At 46.3% G+C, this 17857-nt stretch overlaps 1 protein-coding gene across 1 annotated transcript in view; it reads left to right on the top strand.

The window, feature by feature from the left end:
* Nucleotides 1-17857, top strand: part of Ripk1 (receptor interacting serine/threonine kinase 1) — a 40004-nt gene that overhangs the window by 7079 nt on the left and 15068 nt on the right. The window contains exons 2-6 of the mRNA XM_059263214.1: nt 5113-5323; nt 5994-6150; nt 9489-9626; nt 11610-11838; nt 14152-14301. Of these exons, the coding sequence (XP_059119197.1) occupies nt 5160-5323; nt 5994-6150; nt 9489-9626; nt 11610-11838; nt 14152-14301 (838 nt within the window). The 5' untranslated portion in view covers nt 5113-5159. The remainder of the gene's footprint in view (nt 1-5112; nt 5324-5993; nt 6151-9488; nt 9627-11609; nt 11839-14151; nt 14302-17857) is intronic.

Raw genomic sequence — 17857 nt, 5'->3', positions numbered from 1 at the left:
CGCAGCCCCATTGGGCGCAGAAGAAATCTCCTTCCCCCCCGCATTTCTTGGCGAGGGCCCAGCCCCTCCCATCCCCCCGGACAGACATAAAAGTCCGACTGAGCGAATCTACATCTTGCTTGAGGGTGACGGCATCCCGGATCCGGCCAATGCACCACCCCCCCGGGTGGGTGGAGGAGTTTAAGGCATCTGCCAGACCGTTTCCCCAGTTTGTGAGATGACCTTATTTTCCTGCTGGGTCGGTCTCCCCGGCAGCCGTCATATGAGAGGCGTGGATCCATGCAGCAATCCCGTCGACCTTGAGTGCAGTGGGGGTGGTCAGCAAGACAGTGTAGGGCCCCTTCCACCGTGACCCCAGATTCCTAGTCTGGTGGCGCCGGACCCAAATGGAGTCCCCAATCTGGAAAGGATGAGGACCACCGGCTTGTCCAGCTGCTCTCGGTAGGCTTCAGCCAAGGGTTTCCAGATCTCCTTCTGCACCAGCTTGAGGGCCTGTAGATGTGCCTCTAAAGTGGGGCTGGTGGCAAAAGATGAGATATCAGGATGGAGAAACCTCATGACTGGAGATGGGGCCCCATATAGAATTTCAAAAGGGGTTAGGCCGTGCGGCCCAGGAGTATCCCGGGCTCGGTAAAGAGCCAAGGGAAGTAGGAGCACCCAATCTCTAGTGCCAGTTGCAAGCGTTAATTTGGTTAAAGTCTCCTTAATTGTCCTATTAGCTCGCTCTACCTGTCCTGAACTCTGGGGGCGGTATGCGCAATGGAGTTTCCAATTAACCCCCAATAATTTGGCCACTTTCTGACTTACCAGAGAGACGAAGGCAGGCCCATTGTCCGACCCCAATATATGAGGCATCCCATACCTGGGGAAGATCTCTTCCAACAGTTTCTTTGTTACCACGTTAGCCGTTTCATTCTTGGTTGGAAATGCCTCAATCCATCCTGAAAAGGTGTCCACGAAGACCAGGAGGTACCGGTACCCATAGATTCCGGGTTTTACTTCTATAAAGTCTGTCTCCCAGTGTACACCGGGACGGTGGCAAGCTTGCCTCTGTGGGTCCCAGTCCGCCCCCATTTTCTTTGCTAGCTCATGGTCCTCAGGGCTGTATGGCATGGGCTCTCTCCCGGGCGGGGGAGGCTCCGGAGTGTCCTGTATAGCCATTAATTGTCTGATTGAAACGGGAGTCGCGAAGGCCTTCAAGGAGATCATCAGTGGTGGCTGATCGTGTGCCAACCCCAGGCCCCCAGTCTCTGCCCAGGCGCGAGGAAACTCTCTCAACCAGTTCTGTAGCTCCTCAGGTAATTTCTCCGGGGGTTCTGACTCAAACAAGCGGCACTCTTCCTCTAAATTGAGGGCCAGGATTTGCAGAGGGCCCCCTCTGGGGCCCGTGACCCTCGGTCCCTTCTCATCAAAATAGATTTGTGCTTTTAGTTTGGTTAGTAGGTCCCGTCCTAACAGCGGATGGGGGCATTCAGGTATGTGCAGAAAGGAGTGAGTTACTTGCCCTGAAGCCAGTTGGACTTTTCTCTCGATAGTCCAATAATATCTCTTGTTTCCAGTTGCCCCCTGCACCAGTGCAGAGTGCCGGCTAAGAGGCACTCCGGCATGGGTTAGGACTGAATGTTCGGCACCAGTATCAACCAGAAAGGTCACGGGCTGCCCCCCGATCTTGAGGGTTATCCTAGGCTCAGGGGGGGCTCCTGGCCTCGACCCCCCTAGTCCTTCAGACTAAGGAGGTCCACGGTCTTGGGCTTGGGCCGGCGGGGTCCTTGTGGCTTCTTGGGGCATTCTCAGGCCCAGTGTCCCTTCTCCTTGCAGTAAGCACATTGATCTTTATCTAGGGGTGGCCTCCTTCGTTCTCCCGACCTGTCTCCCTCTCTCCGCTGTCCCTGAGATACAACGGCGGTCAGAACTTTCTTTATCTCCCTATGCTGTTTCCTATCCCTTTCCTCTTGTTTCTGCCATCTCTTTTCCTCACGCTCTTCAGGAGTTTCTCTCTTATTGAATACTTTCTCTGCTTCCTTCACTAGGTCTGGCAACCCTAACGCCTGTAAACCTTCCAACCGCTGCAATTTGGCTCTGATGTCTGAACTAGACTGATAGATAAATGATAGGATAATACCTGGAGCCTGACCTGGATCTTCCGGATCATACGGAGTATATATCCTATAAGCTTCCTTCAATCTTTCTAGAAATGCAGCGGGTGTCCCTTCCTTTCCCTGTATCACATTCCCTACCTTTCCCTGTATCACATTCCCTTCCTTTCCCTGTATCACATTCCCTTCCTTTCCCTGTATCACATTCCTTACCTGAGCCAAATTGGTAGGCCTTCTAGCGGCCGCTCGGAGACCCGCTAAGAGCAACTGGCGATAGAGACGTAGATGCTCCCTACCTTCAGGCGTATTGAAATCCCAGTTAGGGCGAGTCAAGGGAGAAGCCGCATCGATGACATTCGGGAGTTGGGATGGCCTCCCGTCATCGCCCGGAACCTGCTTCCGGGCCTCCAGGAAAACTCTCTGCTTTTCCTCTACTGTTAAGAGGGTCTGCAGGAGCTGCTGACAACCGTCCCAAGTCGGCCTGTCTGAAGCAGAGAAAGGCCAATATTGGAGTTGTTGGTTCGGCCCTTCTCCGAGTGGGAAAGCTTGGGACTCAGTAGGGGGTCCCTCCCGGCGGCCGCGGAGGCGGCTGGCAATGGGGGACGACATCTCATCTTCCTTGTCTTCATCTGAGGTCCTGCTGGTTGAGGAAACCTTAGCATCTGCCAACGGCCGGATCGCGGCCGCTAATGCGCCGCCGCCGCCGCCGCTGCCGTGGCGGGAGCCGCCTTCGCGGCGGCGGGAGCCGCCCCCGCTCCGCCGGGTCGCCGAGCGGGTCCAGCCTGATAGGGAGGGGGCTCCTCTACCAGGAGATCTATGAGAGGGGAGTTAGGGTCCGGGGGAAGGACAGGGGGCTTGGGAGTCTCCTTGTGAGGGAGCACAGGGTAAAGGGAAGAGTCCGGGTTGAGGGGTGCAGGGGGCCCAGAGACTGGAGGGGGCTGTGGAAGGAAAGGCTTGACCCATGGAAATGGATTTTCGACCAGAGATCTCCAGATGGCGATGTATGGGACCTGGTCGGGGTGTCCATAAGGATTAGGGGCGAAAACTTTGCCCTCCACCTGTAAAACAAGGGAGAGGTTAAAGGATCCTTCTCGCGGCCAGCCAACATTCATCATGACCCATTCGGCCTCGCAGAGGGTGGTCCATTTTTTCTTTTTAAGAATGACACCTTCATTGTTTCCTCGGGCCTTAACATCGGACCAGTGGTTCGTGGTTAGGCTCAGTGGGGTGGTGACGGTCTGCCCCATGGTGGTCTCTAGATAAAGAAGTGTTAGACAAGTAACGATAAACAAAAAGACAAGACAGACGACAGAAATTCGCGCTGCGCGGCTTCGGCGTAAAACCGAAAGCAGAAACTCAGAACCGTGCCCCAGAGGGGACTTCCGTGACCCGTGGAACGTCTTCCAGGGGACTTCCGTGACCCGTGGAACGTCTTCCAGGGTTTCGGTGGGCGAAGTCCGAGCTCGTCAGCTCCTTCAGCCCCCACCGACTCAGACCTGACTTAGGGCGCCCGACGAAAACAGAAGACAAGTAGACAGACTGGGACAAGACAGACAGTGGCCGGCCAATTTACCTCCTGACAGTGGGTCGGTGGTCCCGAGGCAGGGGGTCTCAAATCCCGGACGAGCCCCCAAATGAAAGACCCCCAGAAGGCAGTCTTCCCTCAGGAGAGACCCTCGCCCAAGGAACACACCGAGACCACGAATCAGATGCAAACAGCAAGAGGCTTTATTCCGGAACACGGGTACCCGGGGCGACACAGTCTCTCAAGAAGCTCAAGGGACTGGCGCGCCCACGGGCTGGAGCAGAGGGTTTTTATAGGGTCGGGCACGGGTACAGAAGCAAGAAACCTGGTTACAGGGTTTTGATTGGATGATTCAAATGAGGCCAGTTCTGATTGGATGATGCAAATGAGGCCAGGTTCAAACCCAGGTCAGCTCGTGGTTTCTCCCCGAGCTCGCCACGCCTAGCTTCTGTCTAGGGTACAGGGTGTTTTCCTGACCTTTTTCTGACCTTTTAGTTCCTCGCTCTGGGGCCAGGTGGCTAACTGAACTCCTCGGTACCTCTCAGACTTTATTCAAAAGCAGCTGAGCTAAGCTATGTTAGGCGGGGAGGCTGGGGGTCTTTCATAACCTTATAATCTGAGGATGTCATCAGACGATGACCTCTTTGTACATAAACATTCTTAGTTTGGAGAATCCTGCCCTAAGGAGAATAGCCAGGATCCTCTGAAATCAAAGCCCAAACTTATTTGGAGGTGGCTCAAGGTTATGAATTCACAGAGAATCTTTTTAAACACCTGATTCCTGGTCCTAGACACATGTATTCATGCTTTTTATTTTTTCCAGTCCATCTCTCCACTGAGAGGTTGTATGCCGAGGAGGTCCCAGTGACAGGGAGGCCTCATTCCAGCCCTCTTACATTGAATACTACCCCGTTCCTAACCTAGGGCCACGCTGGTACAGTTGCCACCATGGGAGGCATTACTCCTTGTCCAGTGTTGAGTCTGCTTTTTGTTCCTGGAAATTTGCCTTTTCTACTATATACTAAACTCTGAATTTCAGTGGATGCTCGAATTATGTTACCTAACATGCATAGCTCTTTGTGGCAGAATGTTTTAAAATTTTTCTAGTGTTCCATGTTGCCAGAAATGAAAGGTCCACTGGAATAAAAGTCACAGTCATCTGTAACTCTTAGCTGAGCAGCTCATATTACAGATTACACTTATCCTCAATAAAAACAAAGGCACACCACGTATGTGGTACCTTTGTGGGCTTTTTGTTTTCTGAGACAGGACTCACTATATTGTTCAAGCTGGTCTTGAACTCATTATGGAGTACAAGCTAGCTTCAGACCTTCAATCCTCCTGACTCAGCCTCCTAGGTAATGGGATTCCAGGCATGTGCCACCATGTCTGGCAACATGTGGTATTTTGTTTTGTTTTGTTTTGTTTTTGTTTTTTAAATAGTGGTCTTTTAAAATCATGCCCTAAGACAGCTCTCTGTTTTATTTATAGGACACAGCACTAAGCAAGAACCAGTAGTGCTGTGTTGAGCATTCAAAATGCAACCAGACATGTCCTTGGACAACATCAAGATGGCATCCAGTGACCTGCTGGAGAGAAAAGATCTGGACAGTGGGGGCTTTGGAAAGGTGTCCCTGTGTTTCCACAAAAGTCATGGATTTGTCATCCTGAAAAAGGTGTACACAGGGCCCAACCGTGCTGAGTGAGTCGGGAACAGAGATGGGTAGGCCCTACCTAGCTGCCTACAGAAAGTAGTTGTTGCCACCTGTGCGGCTAAGCACATGGAGTTTTAAATGAGGCCCATCTGCTGGGAGACTTGACACACTGGCCATGTGAGGGGTGACCATAACTCTCACTGTTGTTTTGGGTGAGGACTTTGGGGTTAATGAAAAGATATTAGTGCTTGAGAAATGTATGGGAAAGACATCACTAAAGCAGAAACCTGGGTAACAAGGGAGGCAGAAAACAGGGCCATGGGTAAAGACACCTAACCTGAAATGCAAAACAAAGGACAATACCATCCTAAAAAGTCCCAGCAACCTTGTAAAAGGCAGTCAGTGGAGGGCTTCTCCCCTCCTCAGACTAGCTTTGAGAATTGTGTCTTTTTTGTTGTATTCTTCAGGCCAGGTCTGTGCTTCACTTTTTATTAATTTATTTGAGTGTTGTGAACATCCAACTATCAGTTCCTAAGACAGGGCCGGAGGGGGCATATAGGTGAGAAAAAGTCTCTGCTTTCTCGGACCTGACTGCCTGGAGGAGACAGAACAGACTGTCTGCAGTCTGACACATGGCAGGGACACTGGGGCTTCTTAGGAACCTGGGTAGAAGGTTTTGCCCCATCCTGCTCAGCATATTGCCTTTCCTGCCCACAGTTACAATGAGGCTCTCTTGGAGGAGGGGAAGATGATGCACAGACTGAGACACAGTCGAGTGGTGAAGCTGCTGGGCATCATCTTAGAAGAAGGGAATTACTCGCTGGTGATGGAGTTCATGGAGAAGGGCAACCTGATGCATGTGCTGAAGGCCGAGGTCAGTGGCACTTACAGCAGTCTGTGCTAACAGTCAGATCTGGCTGCCCTTGGGGCTTCCTTTGTAGCTTTCTGGTTGGGAATTTTGTTCTGTGATTTGGACTCTCCTTTTCTTTCTTTTTTGTTATATTTGTTTGTTTGTTGGGGGTTTGTGATTGTTGTTTCGAGACAGGATCTCTCTTTTACGTACTCTGGCTATTGTGGAACTCAATATATAGACTAGACTGGCCTTGAACTCAGAGAGATCCACCTGCCTCTGCCTCCCAAATGCTAGGATTAAAGGTGTGTGCCACCACATCTAGTTTAGTTTGGACTTTGTAAAGTTAGTCCCCCTTACATCTGTGCCTCTCCCTTCCTTGGAGGTTGTCTTCTCCCCCACCCCTTAAGCCCCCTGGTAATTCTCTGTGGCTCCACTGCAAGGTCGCTCTTTACTGTACCTCCTAGCCTCTCTCTAATCCACAGTTGACAGATAGCCCTGTCCTCTGCCGAAGAATCATCTTCTTACATGTCGTTAGTGTAAGTGATAATAAATTTGGGTTGATTGATGAAAATTTGTATATTGTAAACGATAGATAGTGATTAAGAAAAGCGTGTACACTGTTGTTGACTATAAGAAAAGGTAGAATGTTAGTTAGTGACTGTACTTTTAGACCATTTAAGAAGTTACTATAGGTTAAATCTAGAATATAAACCACAGCAATATAAAATTTAAGAACAGGAAAGAACGGAACTCATGAAAACTAGGTAAGTTTTTAAAGTTTCTGTACCTGTTAGGAGCTGAGTCTTGTGCTAGTTCTCCAGGAGCCCATAACTGATACAACACAGGCAAGTGCAAGAGGTGGACAAGGCAAGGGAGCAGATGATGTGATGGTGTTTGATAGGCATATAGTCACCTGCTGTGGAACTTAGGCAAGGAGCCCACCCCAACCCGAGCTGGGTGGGAAAGGACAAGTTGAAGCAGACAACTAGAGAGGAAGCATTCCAGGCACAGAGAATGCCATGTGGGAAGGAGTTAGATGATGCCAGTTTGTGGAACTGCCAGTCACCAGCTTTGGCCAGCACACAGATTGCATGTAAGGGGCTGAAGCATTTGGCTGCCTTTGTAGCAAATGTTTCCCCTCTTTCCATCTCCCTACATCTTACAACTGCCAAATCAGACCTCTCAGGATTATGAACACCCTTGGGAAGGGTAAAAGATGATACATATGGCATTGTAGTTTGACCAGATGGTTCTCTTCCTCCAACCCAGGTAAGATCAGCCATGTGACAGAAGTAGGCATTTTGATCCAGTGATACATCATCTATGATGGAAGACATTCTGTGGGCTCAGCCAATGAGAATCTTCACAGGATAGGCCCCAGGAAAAGTCTAGGAACTAGAAGCAAGAAGAGGTTGGGTTGGGGGACAATCATACTTGCTAACAAGGCTTTCCTGAAAGTACGCCAATGAAGAGAGGAACAGATCTCTGCTGCAATTTTTAGTTAATCAATTAATTTTTGTAAACAAGGTTGATAGCAATGCTGCTCTCAAACTTTCAAGCTGAAGTTATCATTTTGCCTCAGCCTCCTCAGTATCAGACTATAGGTGTGTTCCACCACACCCAGCCTTCTGCTGTCTTTTATATTGTGGTGGTCAAGCTCTTGATGCTGTGGTTCAGTTACAGCATGATGTGGATAAAGATGGTGTCTTAGTTTGAGTTTCTATTGCTGTGAAGAAACACCATGACCACAGCAACTGTTGTAAAGGAAAACATTTAATTGGGGGTGGCTTACAGAGGTTTAGTCCATAATTGTCATGATGGGAAACATGACAGCATGCAGGCAGACATGGTTCTGGAGAAGGAGCTGAGAGCCCTACATCTTGATCTGCAGGCACAGTGGGCGTAGCTTGAGCATATGAGACCTCAAAGCCTGCCTCCACAGTGACACACTTCCTCCAAAAGGCCACACTTCTTAATAGCATCACTCCCTATGGGCCATCCATTCAAGCACATGAGTCTATGGGGTCCATACCTATTCAAACCACCACAGATGGTATGAAGACTGTGATTTGGTATGACTTGAAAATCTAAGTTCCATCACCTTGACTTTTTCCTGTGAACCAGTAACAAACACACATTGACTTTTAGGAATCATTCTTTTGTAAGCTGGTTCTTATATTGAGAAAAACTGAAATTTACCACTAAAATAGAAACATGCATTTTTTAAATAATGACATTGAAGTTGATATAAATGGAGTATAATTTTAAGAGTGACGTGAGTTTCTACAAAGTTCTAAGGTGTCTGCTGCCAGGTCACAAAAAAAAACCAAACAACTGATGGACCCCAGCATAGTTTTAGAATCATGCATGTGGCAGAGATGCTTATGTAGCCGTCAGTGGTGTGAACATACTTCCTTATACTTGTTTTCTCTTAGTGTCATTTCACATTCCTGTTTCCCTGGCATTATTATATTTAATGTAAAAATGTCATATCACATGAATATGCCATGGAGATGTTTGTGGATTTTGCTGTTCATTCAGATAATCTAGACATCATTTTAAAGGCTATCTTTGTAGTAGTGGTAGAAATATAATAATAATAATAATAATAATAATAATAGATGTCATTGTTTGCAAGGAACTTGATTTCATGTTCTTTTAAACATGAGGTTTTTATTACGTAATGTACTAGACGTAAAGGATCATAGAGTGGATAAAACATCAAGTGGTCTCAGGATATTCTTTTATAAATTATTTATTTTTAAAAATTAAAATGTAATTACATTATTTTCCTCTTTTCCGTTCCTCCCTTCAGTACCTCTCATGTACTTCCCCCACTCCCCTCAATTGCGTTCTCTCTAATTCATGGCTTCTTTTTCTTTGTCTTTTATTTTATTTATTTTTTTATACATTCCAACCTCCATTCCCCCCCCCCCCCCCGCTCCCTCCTTTCCACAAAGCCCCCTTCCCCATCCACTTTTCCTCCCTTTCTCTCCAGAAGAGGGCAGACCTCCCAAGGATATCAACCCAATTTGGCTTAGCAAGTTACAGTAAGACTAGGCACCTCCCTCTATTAAGGCTGGACAAGGCACCCCAGTATTTTTATTTGCATCCAGATTGGCATAGAATTTTTTTATTTTTTGCACTGAATAAAATATAACATTAGTACTCTGTAAGCCCTGGAATGGAATCTTTCTTGAAAGGGGCTTGTTTCCCAGGGACAGCAGTGCTGCAGACCCCCTGACGGGAGAAACCTGCTTACACAAACCTTGGGCTCACATCCCACCATCTTGGATGGAGTGGTTGCTCTTACCTATTAGATTATTTCTCCATTTCATAGACTTAATGTGTTGTTTCAGATCAGTGTCCCGCTTTCTGTAAAAGGAAGGATAATTGTGGAGACCATTGAAGGAATGTGCTACTTACATGACAGAGGTGTGATACACAAGGACCTGAAGCCTGAAAATATCCTTGTTGACTGTGATTTTCACATCAAGGTAATCCACAACCTAGACTTTGAGAAGGTTGAGTAATTATCGTTTGAATTTTCCACTGGAAATCCATTCCTGTAGGTGATCATGATCAAGGAGGACCTAGCTCAGCGTTGAGCAGGCTGGTGCTGCTGCACGGCTGCCATGATAATGAAAGGGCAGGTGTGGCTTGATTGGCTCGGGAGATAACTAAGGATGCAGTGGTAAAAGAGTCTCATCACTGGTTCCTGGGTTTTGTTTCCCTCTGGTTAGACTTGGACATGGAAGCAATCAAGGGTTGCTGTCTTCATTCTGGAAGGAACTGTCTGCTCATCATTTTCCCCAGGAAATCTAGTGACTGAGACTTCTCCATCCTAGAGATAAAGGGAGTATGGAAGTATGTGGAGCATATTCTTAGAATTCAGAAATGGTTGAAGAGTCACAGCAGCAGTCAATAGCCATTTTGGCCTCAGAATCTTCCACTTCGTGTAGCTAGGGGTGTGGTTCAGCTAGTCTAACACATCTGAAGTTTGGGGCTGAGTCTGGCACCCCAAAGCAAAGACCTCTGCTTTGACATCTTGTGTATTTCTATTTTCATTTAAAAAATCAATTTCCTTTTGCAAGCTCTTTTTGTTAAACCATAAGAAAAGGGACATCCATCTTTCAAGGGCTACATTTAGCTAAGGGAAATAACAGCACATGTAATTAATCTTGGTAGCTAGAATCCGAGCTGGAGACCTGAAATGGGAATAGATAGCTGAGGTTCAGAGTCCTGCATGTAATCCCAGAGCCACACCAACAAGAAACAAAAAGAACCTGAAAACGTGTAGCACTGGGGAAAAACCAGGACCTGCCTGTAAGATCCACAGCAGACACCGTTCGTGTCTTAGTCAGCCATTAGTCCCAATGTCTTTTAAGACTGTTCATTCTTTCAGTTAACAACTTACCCCTTATGTTCTGGGTTAAAACCTGTGAATAGCAGGTAAGCACATGCTCTAGCTCCTCCCCAAATGCTTCTTAGAGACAGAAGGGGAACTTCCCCTTGGATTCTTCCGGTACTCTCCTGCTCTGCCATTTCAACCTGCCACTTCCTTGTTTGCTCTGTGTCTAACTTCGTTGTCTTTCTCTGCCTTTACATGTGTTTCGATTTCTTTCTACCCATCCTATTTTCTCTTAGGTTCAGGCTGCCAACTCAAAACAAATAGCAACAATGGTCTCACCCTCAGGGTGGCTTTGGGATGCTTGGAAACATAGCCATGGTCCTCCGGATGCTATTGGGCACGTAGAAGGTGTTAACACAGCCATGGTCCTCTGGATGCTACTGGGCACATAGAAGGTGTTAACACAGCCATGGTCCTCTGGATGCTACTGGGCACGTAGAAGGTGTTAACACAGCCATGGTCCTCTGGATGCTACTGGGCACATAGAAGGTGTTAACACAGCCATGGTCCTCTGGATGCTACTGGGCACGTAGAAGGTGTGGTAACCAGTCTCCATCTTCCCCAGAAAAACAAAAACAAAAAATATGCAAAGTAAATGAGAAATTAGCACAAACACAGTTTTGTTGTCTTGTCCCCAGTCTTTTTATTGCTTAAGAATTAGATGTGAAGGGCCCAGCAAGGTGGCTTAGCTAATAAAGGTACTTGCTGCTGAGCCTGAAGACCTGAGTTCAAAGCTTGGTGAACAGAGAGAAGGGATTTCTGAAAGTTGTCCTCTGACTTCTACACACACATCTTGGCATATGTGGCTCCCCCATAAATAAATAAATGTTTAAAAAAAAAAACTTTGGAAAAAACATAATTTAGATGCCAGAATTTTCTGTGAACATTCCAAGTTTGTATGAGAGTCTATTGAGAGGTAGTTATTCTAGATAGACCCAGTGCAACCACTAGAAAATTGACTGTGGCACACGTGTACTGGATAGTCCTCAAATTTGATTTCATAAATATCAAGCTTCATTTACTTGTAGCCTTCATGAAGTAAATTCTGTTGGCCCCACCTCTTTTGCAGATAGCGGATCTTGGTGTGGCTTCCTTTAAGACTTGGAGCAAACTGACTAAGGAGGAACACAACAAGCAGAGGGACGTGAACAGCACCTCCAAGAGGAATGGGGGTACCCTCTCCTACATGGCACCCGAACACCTGAATGACATCAACGCAAAGCCTACAGAGAAGTCAGACGTGTACAGTTTTGGCATTGTACTTTGGGCAATATTTGCAAATAAGGAGCCCTATGAGAGTAAGACATTTATCAATGTGGGGTTTTGATAGAAATCAAAACTGTTACATACGGGTTGGTGAGATGGCTCAGTGTGTAAAAGCATTTACCACCAACCCTTACAACCCGAGTTCAATCCAAGCTCCAGGACTTAGATGGAGGAGAGAACTGACTTCCAAAAGTTGTCCTCTGACTTCTGTACATGCACTGTGGTGTGCAGATATATCTCCTCTCTATCCCTCTTCCTCTCTCCTTCTCTCCCTCCCTTCCTCCTTCCCTCCCTCCCTCCCTCCCTCCATCTCTGTCTCTCTCTCTCTCTTTAATACACACACACACACACAATTCTTGAAATGTAATAATTTTTTTAAACTTTCACATGAAATAGTGGCCTTCAGTGAATTCTGTTAAAAGTCTATGATTATTCATTTAATTGCTTTCTATAGTATCACAAAAGCTGGTCCCACATCTGATTTATTCACTGCTGTGTCTTTAGCAGACACACACACACACACACACACATACACACACGCACACACTATGCGTGGATGTACTCAGAAGACTTTTGTTGAATTAGTCATCTCAGTTTAGGATAAACTCATCAGTTGGATAGATACCTTTATAAGATAGCTTAGCTTGGGAGTTGCTGTAAAACTCCAGGATTCTTCCTGAAATAGGGACGGCCTTTCATACTACCAGGTATACACCCCATACTTTGACTGTATTTGTGAATGAGCCTTTTTCTTTACCTGTTGTGGGCAGTTCAGTCAGTTGGGAATGTAAAGATGAGTGAGTTATTGTTTAGGGTTATCCTTGGGTTTGGTCAAGCATGAAAAGGAACAGCTCCTTTCTGTGAATTCTTCCTGAGTAACAACACCAGCAGATCAGGGATCATCATCTCTGCTGATGCTCTTAAATCTCAGTCCCTGACCATGACCAAGATAGCCACTAGCGTGTTAGACCAACACATGTACCTCAGGAACCTCCGAAGCAGCACACGCAAATAAGCTCCCAGGTTTATCCCCACTCTCTCATGGCTCCCTGCACTCACCACCCATACTGAGTTGCACAATAAGCAACTTTAGCATCACCTGAGACTCACCCTTGTCCCTGTCTCCCACAGCCAATAAAACCTCAGAACCTGAATTCAGCAGCTAGGGATAGAGCTCCATGTTAAAGTGCTTGTCTAGCATGTGTGAGGCCCTGGGTTCAAGCCCTAGAACTGCCAGAAAAACAAATATGAATTCTATGAACATCTCCCTGTCCCCACTGGCCTTTTTAGTTCAGACCCTCCTTATTTCTGCTGCAGGATCCTTGAGCTGTCCACGATCATCAAGCAGCCAGGATGGTTGGTCATCATCTTAAAAGGCAGACGGGACAGGGTGAAGAGATGGTTCAGTGGTTAAGGGTACTAGCTACACTTCCAGAGGACTTAGCTTTGATTTCTGGCACCCACATGGCTGCTCACAACTGTCTGTAATTCCAGTACCAGGGGATCTGACACCCTCTTCTGGCCCCTTAGGCATTGCATACATGAGATGCACAGACAGTGCAGGCAAAACCCCCATACGCATAAAATAAAAATCCAGGAAATACAAAGTTTGGAAGGTAGAGAGGACCACCTTGCCTATTTAAAATCCTTCAAAGACTCCCATAGCCCTTGGGTTCCTCAGTGTAAAGTGTGAGGCCTTTGTGGTTCCGCCTTGACTTCTCTCCACCTTCCTCTCTGCCTCTCCCTCATCTCAGTGTGCACACTTACCCTGGGCACAGGTCACTGATGCATCATGATTTCTGTCATTCCCATACTATCAGTTTCCTGCTGTCCTAGCTAGGAGGCCCCCTCAGGAGTCTTCCTTCCTGCTTCTTTACCTTGATAACTCTTCGTGTTCTGGACTCAGGAAAATCTTCTCTGACCTTCTGTTCTCCACATGATTGTGTTACCCCTCATACTTGCACTAGAGTATCAGTCATCAGTGTTTATTTTAAGTCACTCGCATTAAACTGAGCTTCTTAAAGCCCAGGCCATCCCTTTTTGCCTCTGTGTTGAACTCTGGGGAATGCCCTGACTTTACCCATGCATTATGTTTGTTCTGTGAAAAAGTAGCTTTGTTTTTAATTTTGTCTCTCATCTGCCAAAGTCAAAACCTCACTGTCATCTCAACAGTAGACTGTGTTAACTCCTTGTCACAAGGCTGTTGCTCTATGGAGTGAGACAGCCATGGGAAAAGCATACACTAGGTAGGGACAGAATAGCAGTATTGCCCAGGTCCTGTCATCTTTCTGCTTGAGAGTAGATTGGGACTGAGAGCCCCAACTGAAGCTCGTCCCTCTTTGCAGATGCCATCTGTCCTGAGCAGCTCTTGATCTGCGTAAACTCTGGAAACAGGCCAAAGGTGGAAGACATCATTGAGCATTGCCCAAGACAGGTCATCAGCCTCATGGAGCGGTGTTGGCAAACAGACCCAGAAGACCGGCCAACGTTTCCTGGTAAGAGTGGGTTGTGTGCCTCTTTAGGATGCATCTCATATGCTGACACTCTTCAGTAAGGTGACACCGGTAGTTTAGTTACTTCTCCTGTTGCTGTGACAAAATACAGGACAAGCAACCTGAGCGAAGTGTTTATTTTGTCTTAGTTCAAGAGTACAATCTACCATGGCAGGAGGGCATGGAAGCAAGTGGGAGGAGGCTGGCCACATCGCATCTAGAGTCAGGAAGGAGAGAGAGAAAGATGTTGACAGTCACTTGGCTTTCTTCTTGTGTTCAGTGCAGGGTCCCAGCCCATGGGATAGCACTGCCCACATTCAGGATGGGTCTTCCCTGCTTAATACCCCCACTGGCACACCTAGAACTGTTTCCTAGAGCCACCTAGAAGGGTGACCCTAAATCCAGTCAAGCTGACAATGAACATCAGTCATCACAGGTAGGAATATGCTTTGAGTCCCACTTCACATGTGCCTTCAGACTGGCTCGACACAGTTCAAGCATCTCGTCACTGAAAAGGCACTACCCTTCCCCAGCGCACGGGCTTCTTCATTTTCTTCTTCAGTTTTGTGGATTAGCATTCTTACTGTTTTGAAGTGCATATAATGCTTTCCATATTAGCTGTTGTAAGTATACAGTCCAGTGGTGTGAAGTCCATTCCTATTTTTCAGCAACTTTTACTACCATCCATCTCCAGGACTCCTCAATCCAGAGTACAAGTCTGTACTCAGGAAGCATTACTCCACTTCCCTTTTTCTCTTTTCCAGCCTTAGCAGTCACAAATTCTATTGAATTTGACTGCCCTAAGTATCTCATATGAGCAAAAATCACACAGTACTTCTGTTCATATCTGTCTTGTTTTACTGAGTATAATGTCTCTAAGGTTTATCCATGTTGTAGAATGTGCCAGAATTTCCTTTCTATTGCTGAATAATTTTCCATTCTGTAGATAGATAGTTGTGTATTCATCTGTTGGTAGACACTGGGCCTTACCATTTCTAGCGTCTTTCACCTAATTTTCCTCCCCTTGGTTCGCATCTTGGTATCCTTAGAAATGAATTCTGCCATTTAGGTTGACCCTGGAATTGAGGGAAATGAAGGAGATGTGGTGTTTGGCCCACTTTTGCACCTGCCTCATCCCCTAGATTACCTACGAGTGTGTGAAGTGGGCCCAAGCAGAGGAGCAGAGAATACAGAGCATCATGCTGTTGTATTTCTGTGAGCAAACAACTGGAGTTGCACCCTCTGCCACTGTGTAGCCCAGGCTGGCCTCCAATTCAGGGATCCCCTGCCTCTGCCTTCCTGCTGCTGCCATTAAAGGTGTGCACCACTGCACCTGGCTAGAGATCCACCTCTTAAAGATCCCACAACTCCTGACAGTGCTGCAGGCTGAAGACCAAGGCATACACTGGGGGTCATTCAAGATTCAGACTGTAGCATTTTCCTGCCACTAGGTAGGTTCTTGAACTTGTTTTAGAATTCTACTTTGATTCATCTATAGTGTTTTTCTCTGCATGGTCTTCATGGACATTCTAGGCATTACATTACCCATATGTCATTTATCACATGATTTGTTTTTCCAGTTTGCCATTTTAGTACCTTGAGTGAAGCATGGAAACCTTTCTTTACTTTCTCCTTCAGTATTTCCCCTTTATACATGTAGGATACATCAGACAGTAATGTGGATTTGCTTCAGTCTTCATAGTTAAAGAAACTTAAAAAGAAAGCCGTTTGGTTTTATTTTCCATTGTTTGGATTGCCATGTATCATTTTTCTGATACTGCACATATTTACACTTCTGACACTATACAGGCTATCATGAAATTCCACATATAAGGGCTTAGTCTCACATGACTACCACCCACATTGAAGACATAGGATACCCAGGCTACTGCCCAGCTAACCACAAGTTTGGGTGTGTATACCCCATCTCAGGTTTGGTAATAGAAAGATTCATCTGGCTCAAGAAATCTTGCACTTAGTCCTGTGTTGTAGAGTATTAAAATCAGAAACAACCAGATAGAAGAAGTATATAGATAGGCAGTGGGTTCGGGCAGGGGCTGCTGAGCCTTCAGACCCTCTGCGAGAGTGCCTCCCACTCAGCACCTCTTTTCTTCACCTACCCAAAAACTCTTGGGACCCCAGTGTTTATGGGTCTGTGTAGGAGTTTTATTACATGGACACAGGTTAAGCAAATCATTGGTCATTAGTGACTGAACTTAATCTCTAGTTCCTCTCCCCAGGGGCCACAGGGTTCTGTGAAGCATTCTAGCTCTAATCAATGGCTTGGCTTTTCTAGCAACCATCCCCTGTCCTGAGGCTATCTACTCCCCCTGCTTCTGCCCAAATGATACCATTATTACAATAGGAGACTCAGGGATTTTAGGAGCTGCCTACCATGAACCAAGCAGGACAATGGCCATTTCCCTTGTGTTTCTGTGGTTCTTTTAAGTATTTTGTCTTTGCCTTTCAGATTAGTTATTTGTCTTAGTGTGGATTTTTGTTTCTTTGTGCTGGGGTTTCCTCAGTTTCCTGAATGCACAGGTTTTTCCTTAATCTTTCAAAGTCTTTCAAGTGTTTCTTCATTTGAGTGCATTTTCAGCTCTACTTCCTTCCTTTTGTCTTCTGAAATTCCGAAGACATACATACCAGGTGTTGGTTGTGGTACCACAGGTCTCTGATACTGTACTCTTTGTTTCCAATGAACTTTCCCTCTTCTTCAGATTGGGCGGCTCACTGCTTATCCTCTGCTCCTTCCATTTCACTTTAAACCCTTACTGAGCTTTTTGTTTTGGTTATTGTGTTTTCAACTCTAAGATTTATATCTGTTTATGTTGTGTGCACCACGTGAATCTAGGCTGTCCATAGAGTCTGTGGGAATAGGGTGAAATCATGGTTATTTTCTGTAGTGTTAGCTGTTAGTAGAGTGATCATTGATCAAAGATTTTGTGTGCTCGTAGGTTGCCCCATGCTTAGTCCTCTGGCTAGAAAGCGCAGGCTTTTGTCATTCTTTTCTTACTGCTATTGTCTGTGCCTGATGATATTGCTGGGTTGCTAGCTTTTCAGCTTTAACTATGGGGAGATATGAAGCAAAGAGAAAACACACTGAACTTACTGCCATGCGTTTTCACAGACCCTAAGATCCAAGCCACACTGTCTGCCTTTCTTTCTCCCAGGGTATCCATATGTCTGTTATGTATATAATATCTAGGATGTTTTATTGTACTTAGCAGGAAGAATAAGGAAAAATATGGCTAGTCCGTTTTCCTAGAACTGAAGATTTCCTGTTTTCTTTTGTTAAGATGGGGCCTCACTCTGTAGTGTAGGCTAACTTGGAACTCACTATGTAGCTTAGCCTGAACTTGAACTTGTGACAGTCCTTCTGTCTCAGCCTTGCAAGTTCTGGGATTACATGCATAATTCACCATGTCCAGAACCACCCCCACCCCCACCCCCACTCTAGTAGCTCTAGCTTTTTAGTGCCAGAGAGACAGAAAACGTGGAGTTCAGTCATCCTTATTCACTTGGAGATTACCTCACATAACAGAACTTTGTGCTGTGG

Source organism: Peromyscus eremicus, chromosome 5 (assembly GCF_949786415.1).
Source record: "Peromyscus eremicus chromosome 5, PerEre_H2_v1, whole genome shotgun sequence".
Classification (NCBI taxonomy): Eukaryota; Metazoa; Chordata; class Mammalia; order Rodentia; family Cricetidae; genus Peromyscus; species Peromyscus eremicus.
The sequence above is the reverse complement of the archived record's forward strand: the minus strand, read 5'-3'. Positions and strand labels throughout refer to the sequence as shown.